The sequence below is a fragment of the Oncorhynchus masou genome, unplaced genomic scaffold (genome assembly GCF_036934945.1).
Source record: "Oncorhynchus masou masou isolate Uvic2021 unplaced genomic scaffold, UVic_Omas_1.1 unplaced_scaffold_1503, whole genome shotgun sequence".
Taxonomy (NCBI): Eukaryota; Metazoa; Chordata; class Actinopteri; order Salmoniformes; family Salmonidae; genus Oncorhynchus; species Oncorhynchus masou.
The window spans coordinates 87,458-108,761 of record NW_027005043.1 but is presented as its reverse complement, the minus strand read 5'-3'; the positions used below and the strand labels follow the sequence as shown (position 1 = coordinate 108,761).

The 21,304-nt window shown below is 50.9% G+C and overlaps 1 protein-coding gene across 1 annotated transcript in view; it reads right to left on the bottom strand.

The window, feature by feature from the left end:
* Positions 1–6: 6 nt before the first annotated feature.
* Positions 7–21,304, bottom strand: part of LOC135531049 (rho GDP-dissociation inhibitor 2-like) — a 53,037-nt gene continuing 31,739 nt past the window's right edge. Inside the window, exons 3-6 of the mRNA XM_064959185.1 lie at positions 19,526–19,609; positions 6,190–6,266; positions 1,675–1,738; positions 7–1,279 (exon numbers count right to left, since the gene is read on the bottom strand). Of these exons, the coding sequence (XP_064815257.1) occupies positions 1,080–1,279; positions 1,675–1,738; positions 6,190–6,266; positions 19,526–19,609 (425 nt within the window). The 3' untranslated portion in view covers positions 7–1,079. The remainder of the gene's footprint in view (positions 1,280–1,674; positions 1,739–6,189; positions 6,267–19,525; positions 19,610–21,304) is intronic.

Genomic DNA, 21,304 nt, shown 5'->3' with positions numbered 1-21,304 from the left:
AGATGGCAACTTCTTGAGGAGTATGAGACACGCTGTTGTCAAACATTCTAACTGATAACTAACATTACAAAGGGCTGCTCCTTGAAACCTTGTTGAACTGGCAATTTTCTGAATAGAACACTTTAGAATAACCTTCTACAATGTGCCTCTCACACTATGGGGTGTAAATACATCTCCACTGTATGAGTGAGTCCCACGTGTTTAACTTCATTTCATCCCCTTCAGTTAACACACTGTAGTAGAAAACACCAGGTTACATCACAAATAGACAAGTGGATCTCCACCTACAGCTCATAACCCCTGCCTCCCAAAATGGCCCCCTACATAGTGCACTACTTTTAACCAGAGCCCTGCGGGTAGTGCACTATATAGGGAATAGGGGGCCATTTTGGGAGGCAGGGGGTATGAGCTGTAGACACAGAGGTGAGGTGGAGACACAGGGAGAGGGAAGGAGGGAGAGGTGGAGACACAGGGAGAGGGAAGGAGGGAGAGGTGGAGACACAGGGAGAGGGAAGGAGGGAGAGGTGGAGACACAGGGAGAGGGAAGGAGGGAGAGGTGGAGACACAGGGGGAGAGGGAAGGAGGGAGTGTTGGAGACACAGGGAGAGGGAAGGAGGGAGGTGGAGACACAGGGAGAGGGAAGGAGGGAGAGGTGGAGACACAGGGAGAGGGAAGGAGGGAGAGGTGGAGACACAGGGAGAGGGAAGGAGGGAGAGGTGGAGACACAGGGAGAGGGAAGGAGGGAGAGGTGGAGACACAGGGAGAGGGAAGGAGGGAGAGGTGGAGACACAGGGAGAGGGAAGGAGGGAGTGTTGGAGACACAGGGAGAGGGAAGGAGGGAGGTGGAGACACAGGGAGAGGGAAGGAGGGAGTGTTGGAGACACAGGGAGAGGGAAGGAGGGAGGTAGAGACACAGGGAGAGGGAAGGAGGGAGAGGTGGAGACACAGGGAGAGGGAAGGAGGGAGTGTTGGAGACACAGGGAGAGGGAAGGAGGGAGGTGGAGACACAGGGAGAGGGAAGGAGGGAGAGGTGGAGACACAGGGAGAGGGAAGGAGGGAGAGAGAAATGAGACTCCTCTCTATTCGTCCCAGTCCTTCTTGATCCCCAGGTTCCACTCCCAGGAGAGGTGGTCGGTCTTGTCGTCGTCGGTGAAGTGGGACTTGATGTGGTAGCTGCCTCTGACAATCATGCCTTTGGGCGCCTCCTCCACCGGGGTCATGAACTCGTGCTCCTCCACCCGCGGCCCGTAGCTGCCCACCATGTACACCGCCTTGTCCACTGCACGACACAAAATGGACGCTCAGTTGCACACTTGCTAGCCAGGTTTTAGGTGAATGTGGGGGAAACTGTGACAATTTGTGTCAGTGACAACACACCAAATGGCAGCTCAGTTGAACAGTTGGTAATCAGGTTTTAGGTGAATGTGGGGGAAACTGACATCTTGTGTTAATGAAAACACATAAAATGGCAGCTCAGTTGCATCGCTGTTAACCTGGAATTAGGTGTACGTGTGGAAACTATGATGTCTTGTGTCAATGACAACACATAAAATGGCAGCTCAGTTGCACCCTTGCTAGCCAGGGTTTAGGTTTATGTATCAGAAACTGACACGGTCTATGGGTGTAAACAGCACAGCGTATCCACAGCTCAGCACAAAATGGGGTCCTCCTTACCTCTGATTCCTTTCCTGTAGGTCAGATGGACGTACTTCAGCCCAGACACAATATCCCTGTTAACCTGGAGGGGATGGGAGAGGAGGAGGAGAGGAGGGGAGGAGAGAGGAGTAAGGGAGGAGAGTTATCAGGAGCAATAAATAAACAATGTAAATTCATTGGGACTGGAAATCTGTAGTGCATTTAAACACCGTATGAACTTATATGGAGGAGATGAGAGGAGGGAAGGAGAGAAGAGGAGGGGAGAGAGGAGATTGGAGGAGGGAAGAGGAGAGAAGGAGAGGAGAGGAGGGGAGGGGAGAGAGGAGACTGGAGGAGGGGAGAGGAGGGAAGGAGAGGAGGAGAGAGAAGGGGAGAGGAGAGAAGGAGAGGAGAGGAGATTGGAGGACGGGAGAGGAGGGAAGGAGAGGAGATTGGAGGGGAGAGAGGAGATTGGAGGAGGGGGAGAGGAGGGAAGGAGAGGAGATTGGAGGGGGAGAGAGGAGATTGGAGGAGGGGAGAGAAGGAGAGGAGAGGAGGGGAGAGAGGAGAGTGGAGGAGGGGGAGAGAAGGAGAGAGGAGAGGAGGGGAGAGAGGAGAGTGGAGGAGGCGAGAGGAGGGAAGGAGAGGAGAGGAGGGGAGAGAGGAGATTGGAGGAGAGGAGAGGAAAGGAGAGGGAAGGAGAGTTATTGTATATGAAGTCTCATCAAGAGGTAACTTTACACAGCTTTGTCCCAAATGACACCCTACTCCCTATTCAGTGCACAATGTTTGACCAGGGCACTTAGCCCTATAGACCCTGGTCTAAAGTAGTGCCCTTAGCCCTATAGACCCTGGTCTAAAGTAGTGCCCTTAGTCCTATAAGCCCTGGTCTAAAGTACTGCCCTTAGTCCTATAGACCCTGGTCTAAAGTAGTGCCCTTAGTCCTATAGGCCCTGGTCTAAAGTAGTGCCCTTAGTCCTATAGGCCCTGGTCTAAAGTAGTGCCCTTAGTCCTATGGGCCCTGGTCTAAAGTAGTGCCCTTAGTCCTATAGGCCCTGGTCTAAAGTAGTGCCCTCAGCCCTATAGGTCCTGGTCTAAAGTAGTGCCCTCAGTCCTATAGGTCCTGGTCTAAAGTAGTGCACTATATATGGAATAGGGTGCCATTTGAGACACACACAAGTAGGGGTGTGAATGTTTCAAATTGTGATCTTTAACTTTAAGAAAAATCTCTAAGAGAAAAACAGTTGTTTTGGTGGCCTAGTGATGGAAGTTAGAACCCGCTACCTGTTCAATGGTGCTTCTAAACTATCTCCAGAGAAGGTTTCCTGTTGGCATTTAAAAAGCCGTTATGTACCTTTATAGACAAACAGACATGCCGTAGCCTGACACAGACTGGTATAGAGGTCCTGGATGGCAGGAAGCTTGACCCAAGTGATGTACTGGGCCGTTCGCACTACCTTCCGTAGTGCCTTGCGGTCGCAGGCCGAGCAGTTGCCATACCAGGCAGTGATACAAACAGTCAGGATGCTCTCGATGGTGCAGGTGTAGAACCTTTTGAGGATCTGAGGACCCATGACAAATCTTTTCAGTCTCTTGAGGGGGAATAGGTTTTGTCGTGCCCTCTTCACAACTGTCTTGGTATGCTTGGACTATGTTAGTTTGCTGGTGATGTGGACACCAAGGAACTTGAAGCTCTCAACCTGCTCCACTACAGCCCCGTCGATGAGAATGGGGTGTGTTCGGTCCTCGTTTTCCTGTAGTCCACAATCATCATCTTTGTCTTGATCACATTGAGGAAGAGGTTGTTGTCCTGGCACCACACGGCCAGGTCTCTGACCTCCCTATAGGCTGTCTCGTCGTTGTCGGTGATCAGGCCTACCACTGTTTTGCCATCGGCAAACTTGATGATGGTGTTGGAGTCGTGCCTGGCCGTGCAGTCATGAGTGAACAGGGAGTACATTAGGGGACTGAGCACACACCCCTGAGGGGCCCCTGTGTTGAGGATCAGCATAGCAGATGTGTTGTTACCTCCCCTCACGACCTGGGGGCGGCCCGTCAGGAAGTCCAGGATCCAGTTGCAGAGGGAGGTGTTTAGTCCCAGGGTCCTTAGCTTATTGATGAGCTTTGGGGGCACTATGGTGTTGAACTTTAGTCAATGAATAGCATTTTCATTGGTGTTCCTTTTGTCCAGGTGGGAAAGGTCAGTGTGGAGTGCAATAGAGATTGCATCATCTGTGGATCTGTTAGGGCGTTATGCAAAGTGAAGTGGGTCTAGGGTTTCTGGGATAATGGTGTTGTTGTGAGCCGTGACCAGCCTTTTAAAGCACACCATGACTACAGACGTGAGTGCTACGGGTCTGTAGTCATTTAGGCAGGTTACCTTAGAGTTCTTGGGCACAGGGACTATGGTGGTCTGCTTAAAACATGTTGGTATTACAGACTCGGACAGGGAGAGATTGAAAATGTCAGTGAAGACACCTGCCAGTTGGTCAGCACATGCTCGCTGTACACGTCCTGGTAATCCGTCTGGCCCTGCGGCCTTGTGAATGTTGACCTGTTTAAAGGTCTTACTCACAGCGGCTGAGGAGAACGTGATCACACAGTCTTCCAGAACAGCTGGTGCTCTCATGCATATTTCAGTGTTATTTGCCTCGAAGCGAGCATAGAAGTAGTTTAGCTCACCTGGTAGGCTCGTGTCACTGGGCAGCTCTCGGCTGTGCTTCCCTTTGTAGTCTGTAACGGTTTGCAGACCCTGCCACATCCGACAAGCGTCAGAACTGGTGTAGTACGACTCGATCTTAGTCCTGTATTGCCGCTTTGCCGGTTTGATGGTTCGTCGGAGGGCTTTGCGGGATATATTATAAGCTTCCGGGTTAGTCCTGCTTCTTGAAAGCGGCAGCTTTCGCCTTTAACTCGGATGTTGCCTGTAATCCATGGCTTCTGGTTGGGGTACGTACATACGGTCACTGTGGGGACGACGTCATCGATGCACTTATTGATGAAGCCAATGTCTGATGTGGTGTACTCCTCAATGCCATCAGAGGAATCCCGGAACATATTCCAGTCTGTGATAGCATAACAATCCAGTAGTTTAGCATCTGCTTCATCTGACCACTTTTTTATTTATCTAGTCACTGGTGCTTCCTGCTTCAATTTTTGCTTGTAAACAGGAATCAGGAGGATAGCATTATGGTCAGGTTTGCCAAATGGAGGGCGAGGGAGAGCTTTGTATGTGTCTCCTCATACCCTCGTAAAACTGACCATCCTACCGATCCTTGACTTCGACGATGTCATTTACAAAATAGCCTCCAACACCCGACTCAGCAAACTGGATGTAGTCTATCACTGTGCCATCCGTTTGGTCACCCAAGCCCCACTGGTCATCCCCAAAGTCAACACCTCCTTTGGTGCCTTTCCTTCCAGTTCTCTGCTGCCAATGACTGGAAGGAATTGCAAAAATCACTGAAGCTGGAGACTCATATCTCCCTCTCTAACTTTAAGCATCAGCTGTCAGAGCAGCTTACCGATCACTGTACCTGTACACAGCCAATCTGTAAATAGCACACTGAACTACCTCATCCCCATATTGTTATTTATCTTCTTGCTCTTTTGCATCCCAGTATCTCTACTTGCACATCATCATCTGCACATCTATCACTCCAGTGTTCATTTGCTAAATTGTAATTATTTTGCCTCCTCGTTTATGTCACACTGCTATGCTTTATCTTGACCGGGTCGCAGTTGTAAATGAGAACGTGTTCTCAACTGGCCAACCTGGTAAATATAGGTAAAATAAAATGTAAACAATAACAATACAAAAAGAGAAGAGAACAGAGCAGAACAGAACCAAACAGAGCAGAACAGAACCAAACAGAACAGAGCAGAGAAGAACAGAACCAAACAGAGCAGAGAAGAACATAACCAAACAGAGCAGAGAAGAACAGAACCAAACAGAACAGAACAGAGCAGAACAGAACCAAACAGAGCAGAGAAGAACAGAACAGAACCAAACAGAGAACAGAACCAAACAGAGCAGAGAAGAACAGAACCAAACAGAGCAGAGAAGAACAGAACCAAACAGAGCAGAACAGAACCAAACAGAGCAGAACAGAACTTGTGCTTATCTCCCCCCCACCAGGTGTCTTCTATTTCCCTCCATTATCCCTGTGTATTTATACCTGCATTTTCTGGTTGTCTGTTGCCAGTTCGTCTTGTTTTGTCAGGTCTTACCAGCGTGTTTCCTGTTTATCCTGTTCGAGTTCTAGTTTTCTAGTCTTCCCGGTTCCAACCTTTCTGCCTGTCCTGGCCCTGAGCCTGCCAGCCGTTCTGGCCCTGAGCCTGCCTGCCGTTCTGGCCCTGCCAGCCGTTCTGGCCCTGAGCCTGCCTGCCGTTCTGGCCCTGCTTGACTCTGTCTTGGACTTACGAACCTCTGCCTGCCCTCGACCTGCCCTTTAAACTGTCACTATGTTATAATAAATATTCTGCGACCCGAACATTCCGACTCCTGTATCTGCATCTGGGTCAAATGCTGAGTCGTGACAGAGATGTTCTCACCTTAAAGTGTATCTTCACTCTGTAGTCCACTCCTTCCTTCATGGTGAAACTCTTCTTCTTCAGAGCCTCCGGGTCACCTGCAGGTCAACACCATGACAACGTGAGGTCAACAGATGAGGTTATCACTTCAATATTCAACATCCCAACTGCAGATGATATCCATAAGTTCTCTGTGTCTGGTCTCTGACTGTTCTCTGTGTCTGGTCTCTGACTGTTCTCTGTGTCTGGTCTCTGACTGTTCTCTGTGTCTGGTCTCTGACTGTTCTCTGTGTCTCTGACTGTTCTCTGTGTCTGGTCTCTGACTGTTCTCTGTGTCTCTGACTGTTCTCTGTGTCTGGTCTCTGACTGTTCTCTGTGTCTCTGACTGTTCTCTGTGTCTGGTCTCTGACTGTTCTCTGTGTCTGGTCTCTGACTGTTCTCTGTGTCGGGTCTCTGACTGTTCTCTGTGTCTGGTCTCTGGTCTCTGACTGTTCTCTGTGTCTGGTCTCTGACTGTTCTCTGTGTCTGGTCTCTGACTGTTCTCTGTGTCTGGTCTCTGACTGTTCTCTGTGTCTGGTCTCTGACTGTTCTCTGTATCTCTGACTGTTCTCTGTGTCTGGTCTCTGACTGTTCTCTGTGTCTGGTCTCTGACTGTTCTCTGTGTCTCTGACTGTTCTCTGTGTCTGGTCGCTGACTGTTCTCTGTGTCTCTGACTGTTCTCTGTGTCTGGTCTCTGACTGTTCTCTGTGTCTGGTCTCTGACTGTTCTCTGTGTCTCTGACTGTTCTCTGTGTCTGGTCTCTGACTGTTCTCTGTGTCTGGTCTCTGACTGTTCTCTGTGTCTCTGACTGTTCTCTGTGTCTCTGACTGTTCTCTGTGTCTCTGACTGTTCTCTGTGTCTGGTCTCTGACTGTTCTCTGTGTCTGGTCTCTGACTGTTCTCTGTGTCTGGTCTCTGACTGTTCTCTGTGTCTCTGACTGTTCTCTGTGTCTGGTCTCTGACTGTTCTCTGTGTCTGGTCTCTGACTGTTCTCTGTGTCTGGTCTCTGACTGTTCTCTGTGTCTGGTCTCTGACTGTTCTCTGTGTCTGGTCTCTGACTGTTCTCTGTGTCTGGTCTCTGACTGTTCTCTGTGTCGGGTCTCTGACTGTTCTCTGTGTCTGGTCTCTGACTGTTCTCTGTGTCTGGTCTCTGACTGTTCTCTGTGTCTGGTCTCTGACTGTTCTCTGTGTCTGGTCTCTGACTGTTCTCTGTGTCTGGTCTCTGACTGTTCTCTGCGTCTGGTCTCTGATTGTTCTCTGCGTCTGGTCTCTGACTGTTCTCTGTGTCTGGTCTCTGACTGTTCTCTGTGTCTGGTCTCTGAATGTTCTCTGTGTCTCTGACTGTTCTCTGGGTCTCTGACTGTTCTCTGTGTCTGGTCTCTGACTGTTCTCTGTGTCTGGTCTCTGACTGTTCTCTGTGTTTGGGTTCTGACTGTTCTCTGTGCCTGGTCTCTGAATGTTCTCTGTGTCTCTGACTGTTCTCTGTGTCTCTGACTGTTCTCTGTGTCTGGTCTCTGACTGTTCTCTGTGTATCTGACTGTTCTCTGTGTCTCTGACTGTTCTCTGTGTCTCTGACTGTTCTCTGTGTCTGGTCTCTGACTGTTCTCTGTGTCTGGTCTCTGACTGTTCTCTGTGTCTGACTGTTCTCTGTGTCTGGTCTCTGACTGTTCTCTGTGTCTGGTCTTTGACTGTTCTCTGTGTCTGGTCTCTGACTGTTCTCTGTGTCTCTGACTGTTCTCTGTGTCTGGTCTCTGACTGTTCTCTATGTCTGGTCTCTGACTGTTCTCTGTGTCTCTGACTGTTCTCTGTGTCTGGTCTCTGACTGTTCTCTGTGTCTGGTCTCTGACTGTTCTCTGTGTCTCTGACTGTTCTCTGTGTCTGGTCTCTGACTGTTCTCTGTGTCTGGTCTCTGACTGTTCTCTGTGTCTGGTCTCTGACTGTTCTCTGTGTCTGGTCTCTGACTGTTCTCTGTCTGGGTTCTGACTGTTCTCTGTGTCTGGTCTCTGACTGTTCTCTGTGTCTGGTCTCTGACTGTTCTCTGTGTCTGGTCTCTGACTGTTCTCTGTGTCTGGTCTCTGACTGTTCTCTGTGTCTGGTCTCTGACTGTTCTCTGTGTCTGGTCTCTGACTGTTCTCTGTGTCTGGGTTCTGACTGTTCTCTGTGTCTGGTCTCTGATTGTTCTCTGTGTCTCTGACTGTTCTCTGTGTCTGGTCTCTGACTGTTCTCTGTGTCTGGTCTCTGACTGTTCTCTGTGTCTCTGACTGTTCTCTGTGTCTGGTCTCTGACTGTTCTCTGTGTCTGGTCTCTGACTGTTCTCTGTGTCTGGTCTCTGACTGTTCTCTGTGTCTGGGGTCTGACTGTTCTCTGTGTCTGGTCTCTGACTGTTCTCTGTGTCTGGTCTCTGACTGTTCTCTGTGTCTGGTCTCTGACTGTTCTCTGTGTCGGGTCTCTGACTGTTCTCTGTGTCTCTGACTGTTCTCTGTGTCGGGTCTCTGACTGTTCTCTGTGTCTCTGACTGTTCTCTGTGTCTGGTCTCTGACTGTTCTCTGTGTCTCTGACTGTTCTCTGTGTCTGGTCTCTGACTGTTCTCTGTGTCTGGGGTTTATAGATTAAAAATAAGTCCCAAATGGCACACTATTCCATATATAGTGCACTACTTTAGACCAGGGCCCTATGGTACCCTATTCCCTACATAGTGCACTACTTTAGACCAGGGCCCAATGGCAACCTATTCCATATATAGTGCACTACTTTAGACCAGGGCCCTATGGTACCCTATTCCCTACATAGTGCACTACTTTAGACCAGGGCCCAATGGCAACCTATTCCCTATATAGTGCACTACTTTAGACCAGGGCCCAATGGCACCCTATTCCCTACATAGTGCACTACATTTGACCAGAACCCACTCTAGAACCCTCTGATCACAGATACAGCACATTAATGGGTGTTTAATACATTTAAACTCTACACTTTACCCTGCTGTAAAAGCCTTATCATGGAGGAAAACACGGGAGGAGGGGGATGAAGAGGAGGAGGACAGGGGAAGGGGGAAGAAGAGGAGGATGAGGACAGGGGAAGGGGGAAGAAGAGGAGAGAGATGTAGAGAACAGAGGGAAGAAGGAAGCAGTAGAGATAAAAGGAGAGAGATGTAGAGAACAGAGGGAAGAAGGAAGCAGTAGAGATAAAAGGAGAGAGATGTAGAGAACAGAGGGAAGAAGGAAGCAGTAGAGATACAAGGGAAAGGACAGCACTGATGTGTTGTGGTGGACACACACACACACACACACAGCCCTGCCCCCTTCCTCCCTAGACCTAGTTTAACAGTAACTCCTGGTATCACCAGTTAACATCAAAGTCACATCAGACAACCATGACACTCTCTCCCTTCCTCCCTCTCTGAAGACAGGATCAGACATTGCTTCCCTGGAGAGTGTTTCTCCCTGTGTTTCTCCCTCGCTCACCCTCCCTCTCTGTCTCTCTCTCACCCTCTCTGTCTCTCTCACCCTCCCTCTCTGTCTCTCTCTCACCCTCTCTGTCTCTCTCAACCTCCCTCTCTGTCTCTCTCTCACCCTCTCTGTCTCTCTCAACCTCCCTCCCTCTCTCTCACCCTCTCTGTCTCTCTCCCTCACCCTCTCTCTCTCTCTCTCTCCCTCTCTCTCTCTCTCAACCTCCCTCCCTCTCTCTCACCCTCTCTGTCTCTCACCCTCTCTGTCTCTCTCACCCTCTCTCTCACCCTCTCTGTCTCTCTCACCCTCTCTGTCTCTCTCTGTCTCTCTCTCTCTCTCTCTCTCTCTCTCTCACCCTCTCTGTCTCTCTCAACCTCCCTCCCTCTCTCTCACCCTCTCTGTCTCTCTCTCTCTCTCTCTGTCTCTCTCTCTCTCTCTCTGTCTCTCTCTCACCCTCTCTCTCTCTCTCTCACCCTCTCTGTCTCTCTCACCCTCCCTCTCTCTGCATCCCGACCCCTTAGTTTCCCTCTCTCAATTCGGTCTCATCTTTCCATCAGAAAATCCTTTGACACTATATAGAATAGGTTGTAGAGAGAATGGAGGAGGGAACATCGTAGAGGAGGGAGGGTGGTAGCTCCACCCCCTCTCTCTACTAGTAAAGATGAAGGAGGAGCATGGTGGTAGCTCCACCCCCTCTCTCTACTAGTAAGGAGGAGCATGGTGGTAGCTCCACCCCCTCTCTCTACTAGTAAGGAGGAGCATGGTGGTAGCTCCACCCCTCTCTCTACTAGTAAGGAGGAACATGGTGGTAGCTCCACCCCTCTCTCTACTAGTAAGGAGGAGCATGGTGGTAGCTCCACCCCTCTCTCTACTAGTAAGGAGAAGCATGGTGGTAGCTCCACCCCTCTCTCTACTAGTAAGGAGGAGCATGGTGGTAGCTCCACCCCTCTCTCTACTAGTAAGGAGGAGCATGGTGGTAGCTCCACCCCTCTCTCTACTAGTAAGGAGGAGCATGGTGGTAGCTCCACCCCTCTCTCTACTAGTAAGGAGGAGCATGGTGGTAGCTCCACCCCTCTCTCTACTAGTAAGGAGGAGCATGGTGGTAGCTCCAGCACTCTCTCCACTAGTAAGGAGGAGCATGGTGGTAGCTCCACCCCTCTCTCTACTAGTAAGGAGGAGCATGGTGGTAGCTCCACCCCTCTAAAAAACTAGTAAGGAGGAGCATGGTGGTAGCTCCAAACCCTCTCTCTACTAGTAAGGAGGAGCATGGTGGTAGCTCCACCCCCTCTCTCAACTAGTAAGGAGGAGCATGGTGGTAGCTCCACCCCCTCTCTCTACTAGTAAGGAGGAGCGTGGTGGTAGCTCCACCCCTCTCTCTACTAGTAAGGAGGAGCATGGTGGTAGCTCCACCCCCTCTCTCTACTAGTAAGGAGGAGCATGGTGGTAGCTCCACCCCTCTCTCTACTAGTAAGGAGGAGCATGGTGGTAGCTCCACCCCTCTCTCTACTAGTAAGGAGGAGCGTGGTGGTAGCTCCACCCCTCTCTCTACTAGTAAGGAGGAGCATGGTGGTAGCTCCACCCCTCTCTCTACTAGTAAGGAGGAGCATGGTGGTAGCTCCACCCCCTTTCTCTACTAGTAAGGAGGAGCATGGTGGTAGCTCCACCCCTCTCTCTACTAGTAAGGAGGAGCATGGTGGTAGCTCCACCCCTCTCTCTACTAGTAAGGAGGAGCATGGTGGAAGCTCTTCCATAAGCATTCAATGTCATTTTAGAGAATTTGACCGTACGTCCAACCGGCCTCACAACCGCAGACCGCATGTATTGCGTCGTGTGGGCAGGTGGTTTGCTGATGTGAACGTCCCTGTTTATTATTTATTGTCACACCCTGATCTGTTTCACCTGTCTTGTAATTGTCTCCACCCCCCTTACCCTGAGGCTGCCGTCCTGTACCTCACTCTGACCCTGAGCCTGCCTGCTGTCCTGTACCTCACCCTGACCCTGCCTGCTGTCCTGTACCTCACCCTGACCCTGAGCCTGCCTGCTGTCCTGTACCTCACCCTGACCCTGCCTGCCGTCCTGTACCTGACCCTGAGGCTGCCGTCCTGTACCTCACTCTGACCCTGAGCCTGCCTGCTGTCCTGTACCTCACCCTGACCCTGAGCCTGCCTGCTGTCCTGTACCTGACCCTCACCCTGAGGCTGCCTGCCGTCCTGTACCTCACCCTGACCCTTACCCTGCCTGCTGTCCTGTACCTCACCCTGACCCTGCCTGCTGTCCTGTACCTCACCCTGACCCTGAGCCTGCCTGCTGTCCTGTACCTCACTCTGACCCTGAGCCTGCCTGCTGTCCTGTACCTCACCCTGAGCCTGCCTGCTGTCCTGTACCTGACCCTGACCCTGAGCCTGCTGTCCTGTACCTGACCCTGAGCCTGCCTGCTGTCCTGTACCTCACCCTGAGCCTGCCTGCTGTCCTGTACCTGACCCTGACCCTGAGCCTGCTGTCCTGTACCTGACCCTGAGCCTGCCTGCCGTCCTGTACCTCACCCTGACCCTGAGCCTGCCTGCCGTCCTGTACCTCACCCTGACCCTGAGCCTGCCTGCTGTCCTGTACCTCACCCTGAGGCTGCCTGCCGTCCTGTACCTCACCCTGACCCTGAGCCTGCCTGCCGTCCTGTACCTCACCCTGACCCTGAGCCTGCCTGCTGTCCTGTACCTCACCCTGAGGCTGCCTGCCGTCCTGTACCTCACCCTGAGCCTGAGCCTGCCTGCCGTCCTGTACCTCACCCTGACCCTGACCCTGCCTGCTGTCCTGTACCTCACCCTGACCCTGAGCCTGCCTGCTGTCCTGTACCTCACCCTGAGGCTGCCTGCCGTCCTGTACCTCACCCTGACCCTGAGCCTGCCTGCTGTCCTGAACCTCACCCTGAGGCTGAGCCTGCCTGCCGTCCTGTACCTCACCCTGAGCCTGCCTGCTGTCCTGTACCTCACCCTGACCCTGCCTGCCGTCCTGTACCTCACCCTGACCCTGAGCCTGCCTGCTGTCCTGTACCTCACCCTGAGGCTGCCTGCCGTCCTGTACCTCACCCTGACCCTGAGCCTGCCTGCTGTCCTGTACCTCACCCTGACCCTGAGCCTGCCTGCTGTCCTGTACCTCACTCTGACCCTGAGCCTGCTGTCCTGTACCTCACCCTGACCCTGAGCCTGCCTGCTGTCCTGTACCTCACTCTGACCCTGAGCCTGCTGTCCTGTACCTCACCCTGACCCTGAGCCTGCCTGCTGTCCTGTACCTCACCCTGAGCCTGCCTGCTGTCCTGTACCTCACCCTGACCCTGAGCCTGCCTGCTGTCCTGTACCTCACCCTGACCCTGAGCCTGCCTGCTGTCCTGTACCTCACCCTGAGGCTGCATGCCGTCCTGTACCTCACCATGACCCTGAGCCTGCCTGCTGTCCTGTACCTCACCCTGAGGCTGAGCCTGCCTGCTGTCCTGTACCTCACCCTGACCCTGAGCCTGCCTGCTGTCCTGTACCTCACCCTGACCCTGAGCCTGCCTGCTGTCCTGTACCTCACCCTGAGCCTGCCTGCTGTCCTGTACCTCACCCTGACCCTGAGCCTGCCTGCTGTCCTGTACCTCACCCTGACCCTGAGCCTGCCTGCTGTCCTGTACCTCACCCTGAGCCTGCCTGCTGTCCTGTACCTCACCCTGACCCTGAGCCTGCCTGCTGTCCTGTACCTCACCCTGACCCTGAGCCTGCCTGCTGTCCTGTACCTCACCCTGAGCCTGCCTGCTGTCCTGTACCTCACCCTGACCCTGCCTGCTGTCCTGTACCTCACCCTGACCCTGAGCCTGCCTGCTGTCCTGTACCTCACCCTGACCCTGCTGTCCTGTACCTGACCCTGAGCCTGCTGTCCTGTACCTGACCCTGAGCCTGCTGTCCTGTACCTGACCCTGAGCCTGCCTGCTGTCCTGTACCTCACCCTGACCCTGAGCCTGCCTGCCGTCCTGTACCTCACCCTGCCTGCCGTCCTGTACCTCACCCTGCCTGCCATCCTGTACCTCACCCTGCCTGCCGTCCTGTACCTCACCCTGCCTGCCATCCTGTACCTCACCCTGCCTGCCATCCTGTACCTCACCCTGCCTGCCGTCCTGTACCTCACCCTGCCTGCCATCCTGTACCTCACCCTGCCTGCCGTCCTGTACCTCACCCTGCCTGCCATCCTGTACCTCACCCTGCCTGCCGTCCTGTACCTCACCCTGCCTGCCATCCTGTACCTCACCCTGCCTGCCGTCCTGTACCTCACCCTGCCTGCCGTCCTTTACCTCACCCTGCCTGCCGTCCTGTACCTCACCCTGCCTGCCGTCCTGTACCTCACCCTGCCTGCCGTCCTGTACCTCACCCTGCCTGCCGTCCTGTACCTTTGCCCCTGTTGCTGTAATAAATATTGTTACTTCGACACAGTCTACATCTGGGTCTTACCTTGATTCCTGATATCTATATTATTGTTTTGTTATTGTATTTTTTTATTAATTATTTTACGAAATATTTTGTTACTTACTTTAAAAAAAAACTCCACATGTTGGTCAAGGGCTTGTAAGTAAGCATTTCACGGTAAGGCCTACACCTGTTGTAATCGCACGTGACAAATAAAATTTGACTTGAAGCAAGCACACAATTCTTCAGGAAAGTTACGCTTTCTATTTTACGCTGTACTGTCATGTGGAAGAGAGACATCAAAGGCCTTTCAATCGATGCTTCAAGATGTCCACCATTGTTCCTGTTCCCAAGAAAGCGAAGGTAACTGAACTAAATCACTATCACCCCGCAGCACTCACTTCTGTCATCATGAAGAGGCTAGTTAGGCTAGTTAGGCTAGTTAAGGATCACCTCCACCTTCCCTGACAACCTAGACACACTACAACTCACATACCGCCCCAACAGATCCACGGACGACGCAATCGCCTTTGCACTTCACACTGCCATATACGACTTGGACAAGAAAAATACCTGTACCTGACCCTGAGGACGTACGAATCAGGGGTTGGAACCATTTCAGTGAACAGAACTGAAAAACAAAGAAAAAAAATTGAGGAACAGAACCAGAACCGAGAACAAAATTGAAAATTTCCCGTTCCGGAACAGAAGCATTTATTTTAAAAGGGAAACAGTTCATAACAGTTAATTATTTGAAGTTCCGTACATTTTTTCAAACCCTCTGTCACTCAGAAATGTATTCCGGTGTCTGCCTGCATTCCAGCTGAACATCTTCTGTGTATGTTAGCTGCCCCTCCCCGTCCCTCTGCCCTTCTGAAGCTTAGTCTACTGTAACTACTGACGTTACAAGCGTGATTCAGAAATTAAGGAGAGATTTTTAATTAGAGAAGAATGGATTAATGCTAATTAAGAATACTATCGTTATCACATTACACATTGTTTTTTTTTTAACTACAAAAACGTGTTTTAATTCAAATGTTGGTGCCGCTCTGCTCACAAGCTTGTTAGCTTGCTCTGGTCTCGCTCTCAAACTCTAGGCGGCATTATGTACTGTATAATGTAATGATGTCATGATGAAGGGCTAGCTCTGGTCCAACGTTAGTTAAGCCAACTCTATGAAGTATCTACATGGCATCATCGGTCTCTCTATGCTACTGTGCTAGCTTATACATGTTGTAGGGAACAGTCACAGACGCTGCTCTCTCGGTCTCTCTCTCTCTGCCTCTAGCTCTGTGTACCTCTCTCTCTCTATGCATCTCTCTCTCTCTGCCTCTAGCTCTGTGTACCTCTCTCTCTCTGCCTCTAGCTCTGTGTACCTCTCTCTCTCTATGCATCTCTCTCTCTCTGCCTCTAGCTCTGTGTACCTCTCTCTCTCTCTGCCTCTAGCTCTGTGTACCTCTCTCTCTCTCTGCCTCTAGCTCTGTGTACCTCTCTCTCTCTATGCATCTCTCTCTCTCTGCCTCTAGCTCTGTGTACCTCTCTCTCTCTCTGCCTCTAGCTCTGTGTACCTCTCTCTCTCTATGCATCTCTCTCTCTCTGCCTCTAGCTCTGTGTACCTCTCTCTCTCTGCCTCTAGCTCTGTGTACCTCTCTCTCTCTCTGCCTCTAGCTCTGTGTACCTCTCTCTCTATGCATCTCTCTCTCTCTCTGCATCTATCTCTGTGTACCTCTCTCTCTCTATGTATCTCTCTCTCTGCATCTCTCTCTCTCTCTCTCTGCCTCTATCTCTGTGTACCTCTCTCTCTCTTCTCTCTCTCTCTCTCGGATGGTTCTATCACCTAGCAACCAGGTGACCTTTCCCATTTGTCTCAGTCTCAGTTTGTTTGTATGTGTATGTGTGTGTGTGTGTGCGTGTGTGTGTTGGTTGTCCTTTGTGAAATAGAAGATAGTGGTGTATACTTAGATATCGTCTCATTCAAGGGAAGCCCCTCCACACCCACCCACACACCCACCCTTACAATACCCACCCACCCACCCTTACAATCACCCACCCACCCTTACAATACCCACCCACCCACCCTTACAATCACCCACCCACCCTTACAATACCCACCCACCCACCCACCCACCCTTACAATACCCACCCACCCACCCTTACAATCACCCACCCACCCTTACAATACCCACCCACCCACCCTTACAATCACCCACCCACCCACCCTTACAATACCCACCCACCCACCCTTACAATCACCCACCCACCCTTACAATACCCACCCACCCACCCACCCTTACAATCACCCACCCACCCTTACAATACCCACCCACCCACCCTTACAATCACCCACCCACCCTTACAATCACCCACCCACACTAGTCACCCACATGAGAACACACACACAAACACTATCAAACACACACCAGACACTACACACCAGACACACCGGACACCACACACCACACACACAAGACACACACACACCGGACACACAAACCACACACACCAGACACCACACACCACACACACACAAGACACACACACACCGGATACACAAACCACACACACCAGACACCACACACCACACACACACACACCGGACACACAAACCACACACACCAGACACCACACACACAAACCACACACGCCAGATACCACACACACCAGACACACAAACCACACACACCAGACACACCACACACCAGACACATCACACAGATGAATGATCCTCCACAGTTCCCTGCTCTGTGGGAGGATGACATCATCATGGCTCTGCAGGATGGGGCGTTAAACCTACATTACCATGCTGAGCTGTCCCCTGACACACACACAAAGAGACAGGGAGACAGATACACACACACCCCCACAGAGAGAGAGAGAGAGAGAGACAGAGAGACAGAGACAGAGACAGAGACAGAGAGAGAGAGAGAGAGAGAGAGAGAGAGAGAGAGAGACCCACACAGTCCCCTAGAACAGGATCCAGCGCCTGGTCTTTCTCCATCCCAGAATAACAGTGGAGCAAAACAATACATAGCCTCATCCCACTGCACTGAATTCATTCATATTGGAGTCTCATCCCACTGCACTGAATTCGTTCATATTGGAGCCTCATCCCACTACACTGAATTCATTCATATTGGAGCCTCATCCCACTACACTGAATTCATTCATATTGGAGCCTCATCCCACTGCACTGAATTCATTCATATTGGAGTCTCATCCCACTGCACTGAATTCGTTCATATTGGAGTCTCATCCCACCACTGAATTCATTCATATGGGAGCCTCACCCCACTAAACTGAATTCATTCATATTGGAGCCTCATCCCACTGCACTGAATTCGTTCATATTGGAGCCTCATCCCACTACACTGAATTCATTCATATTGGAGCCTCATCCCACTACACTGAATTCATTCATACTGGAGCCTCATCCCACCACTGAATTCATTCATATGGGAGCCTCACCCCACTAAACTGAATTCAGAGAGTTACATGTCATAGATTGAGAGATAGTGAGGGCAGGAGAGGGATGGAGAGATAGTGAGGGAAAGAGAGGGATGGAGGGATAGTAAGGGAAAGAGAGGGATGGAGACATAGTGAGGGAAAGAGAGGGATGGAGGGATAGTGAGGGAAAGAGAGGGATGGAGAGATATTGAGGGCAGGAGAGGGATGGAGGATGGAGAGATAGTGAGGGAAAGAGAGGGGTGGAGACATAGTGAGGGAAAGAGAGGGGTGGAGGGATAGTGAGGGAAAGAGAGGGATGGAGACATAGTGAGGGAAAGAGGGGGATGGAGAGATAGTGAGGGAAAGAGAGGGATGGAGGGATAGTGAGGGAAAGAGAGGGATGGAGGGATAGTGAGGGAAAGAGAGGGATGGAGAGATAGTGAGGGCAGGAGAGGGATGGAGAGATAGTGAGGGAAAGAAAGGGATGGAGACATAGTGAGGGAAAGAGAGGGATGGAGAGATAGTGAGGGCAGGAGAGGGCTGGAGGATGGAGAGATAGTGAGGGAAAGAGAGGGATGGAGAGATAGTGAGGAAAAGAGAGGGATGGAGGATGGAGAGATAGTGAGGGCCGGAGAGGGATGGAGAGATAGTGAGGGAAAGAGAGGGATGGAGGATGGAGAGATAGTGAGGGCAGGAGAGGGATGGAGATAGTGAGAGAAAGAGAGGGATGGAGGGATGGAGAGATAGTGAGGGCAGGAGAGGGATGGAGGATGGAGAGATAGGGATGGAGAGATAGTGAGGGCAGGGGAGGGATGGAGAGATAGTGAGGGCAGGGGAGGGATGGAAGATGGTGAGATAGTGAGGGCAGGAGAGGGATGGAGGATGGAGAGATAGGGATGGAGAGATAGTGAGGGCAGGGGAGGGATGGAGAGATAGTGAGGGCAGGGGAGGGATGGAAGATGGTGAGATAGTGAGGGCAGGAGAGGGATGGAAGATGGTGAGATAGTGAGGGCAGGAGAGGGATGGAGAGATGGAGAGATAGTGAGGGCAGGAGAGGGATGGAGAGATGGAGAGATAGTGAGGGCAGGAGAGGGATGGAGAGATGGAGAGATAGTGAGGGCAGGAGAGGGATGGAGAGATAGTGAGGGCAGGAGAGGGATGGAGGATTGGAGAGATAGTGAGGGCAGGAGAGGGATGGAGGATGGTGACTTAGTGAGGGCAGGAGAGGGATGGAGAGATGGTGAGGGAAGGAGAGGGATGGAGGATGGTGAGATAGTGAGGGAAGGAGAGGGATGGAGGATGGAGGGATAGTGAGGGCAGGAGAGGGATGGAGGATGGTGAGATAGTGAGGGCAGGAGAGGGATGGAGAGATGGTGAGATAGTGAGGGCAGGAGAGGGATGGAGAGATGGAGAGATAGTGAGGGCAGGAGAAGGATGGAGAGATGGAGAGATAGTGAGGGAAGGAGAAGGATGGAGGATGGTGAGATAGTGAGGGCAGGAGAAGGATGGAGGATGGTGAGATAGTGGTGAGATATGATGAAAACGATAAAGGAGTGGTATTTACCTGAGAGGTCCATGGTGATGGGACCAGGGATAAAGGAGTGGTATTTACCTGAGAGGTCCATGGTGATGGGACCAGGGATAAAGGAGTGGTATTTACCTGAGAGGTCCATGGTGATGGGACCAGTGATAAAGGAGTGGTATTTACCTGAGAGGTCCATGGTGATGGGACCAGGGATAAAGGAGTGGTATTTACCTGAGAGGTCCATGGTGATGGGACCAGAGATAAAGGAGTGGTATTTACCTGAGAGGTCCATGGTGATGGGACCAGGGATAAAGGAGTGGTATTTACCTGAGAGGTCCATAGTGATGGGACCAGGGATAAAGGAGTGGTATTTACCTGAGAGGTCCATGGTGATGGGACCAGGGATAAAGGAGTGGTATTTACCTGAGAGGTCCATAGTGATGGGGCCAGGGATAAAGGAGTGGTATTTACCTGAGAGGTCCATAGTGATGGGGCCAGGTGCTTGGTCACACATCAGGGTCAGTCTGGTGACCTGGACATTGGGAATGGTCAGGTCTGAAAAAACACACACAGAGATGGTTCAGAGAGGGTGTGTGTGTATGTGTGTGTGTGTGTGTGTGTGTGTGTGTGTGTGTGTGTGTGTGTGTGTGTGTGTGTGTGTGTGTGTGTGTGTGGTCTTGTTGATAATATTGAGTTATAGCTATTATTAAAGCAGCAGTAACACCAGATACCAGGATGAATCAACTAGATACCAGGATGAATCGACTCGATACCAGGATGAATCAACTAGATACCAGGATTAATCAACTAGATACCAGGATGAATCAACTCAATACCAGGATGAATCAACTAGATACCAGGATGAATCAACTCGATACCAGGATGAATCAACTCAATACCAGGATGAATCAACTAGATACCAGGATGAATCAACTAGATACCAGGATTAATCAACTAGATACCAGGATGAATCAACTAGATACCAGGATGAATCGACTCGATACCAGGATGAATCAACTAGATACCTGGATGAATCGACTAGATACCAGGATGAATCAACTCGATACCAGGATTAATCAACTAGATACCAGGATGAATCAACTCGATACCAGGATGAATCAACTAGATACCAGGATGAATCAACTCGATACCAGGATGAATCAACTCGATACCAGGATGAATCGACTTGATACCAGGATGAATCAACTAGATACCAGGATGAATCAACTAGATACCAGGATGAATCAACTAGATACCAGGATGAATCAACTCGATACCAGGATGAATCAACTAGATACCAGGATGAATCAACTAGATACCAGGATGAATAAACTAGATACCAGGATGAATCGACTTGATACCAGGATGAATCAACTAGATACCAGGATGAATCAACTCGATACCAGGATGAATCAACTCGATACCAGGATGAATCAACTAGATACCAGGATGAATCAACTAGATACCAGGATGAATAAACTAGATACCAGGATGAATCGACTTGATACCAGGATGAATCAACTCGATACCAGGATGAATCAACTAGATACCAGGATGAATCAACTCGATACCAGGATGAATCAACTAGATACCAGGATGAATCAACTCGATACCAGGATGAATCAACTAGATACCAGGATGAATCAACTAGATACCAGGATGAATCAACTAGATACCAGGATGAATCGACTCGATACCAGGATGAATCAACTAGATACCAGGATGAATCAACTCGATACCAGGATGAATCAACTAGATACCAGGATGAATCAACTAGATACCAGGATGAATCAACTAGATACCAGGATGAATCAACTCTATTAGACAGAGGTAATAGACACACAAGATGACAAGGTTCAGGGCCCAGTACCAACATTACTGTCGTCTCTGATGCAGGGCCCAGTACCAACATGACTGTGGTCTCTGATGCAGGGCCCAGTACCAACATTACTGTGGTCTCTGATGCAGGGCCCAGTACCAACATGACTGTGGTCTCTGATGCAGGGCCCAGTACCAACATGACTGTGGTCTCTGATGCAGGGCCCAGTACCAACATTACTGTGGTCTCTGATGCAGGGCCCAGTACCAACATTACTGTGGTCTCTGATGCAGGGCCCAGTACCAACATTACTGTGGTCTCTGATGCAGGGCCCAGTACCAACATGACTGTGGTCTCTGATGCAGGGCCCAGTACCAACATGACTGTGGTCTCTAATGCAGGGCCCAGTACCAACATGACTGTGGTCTCTG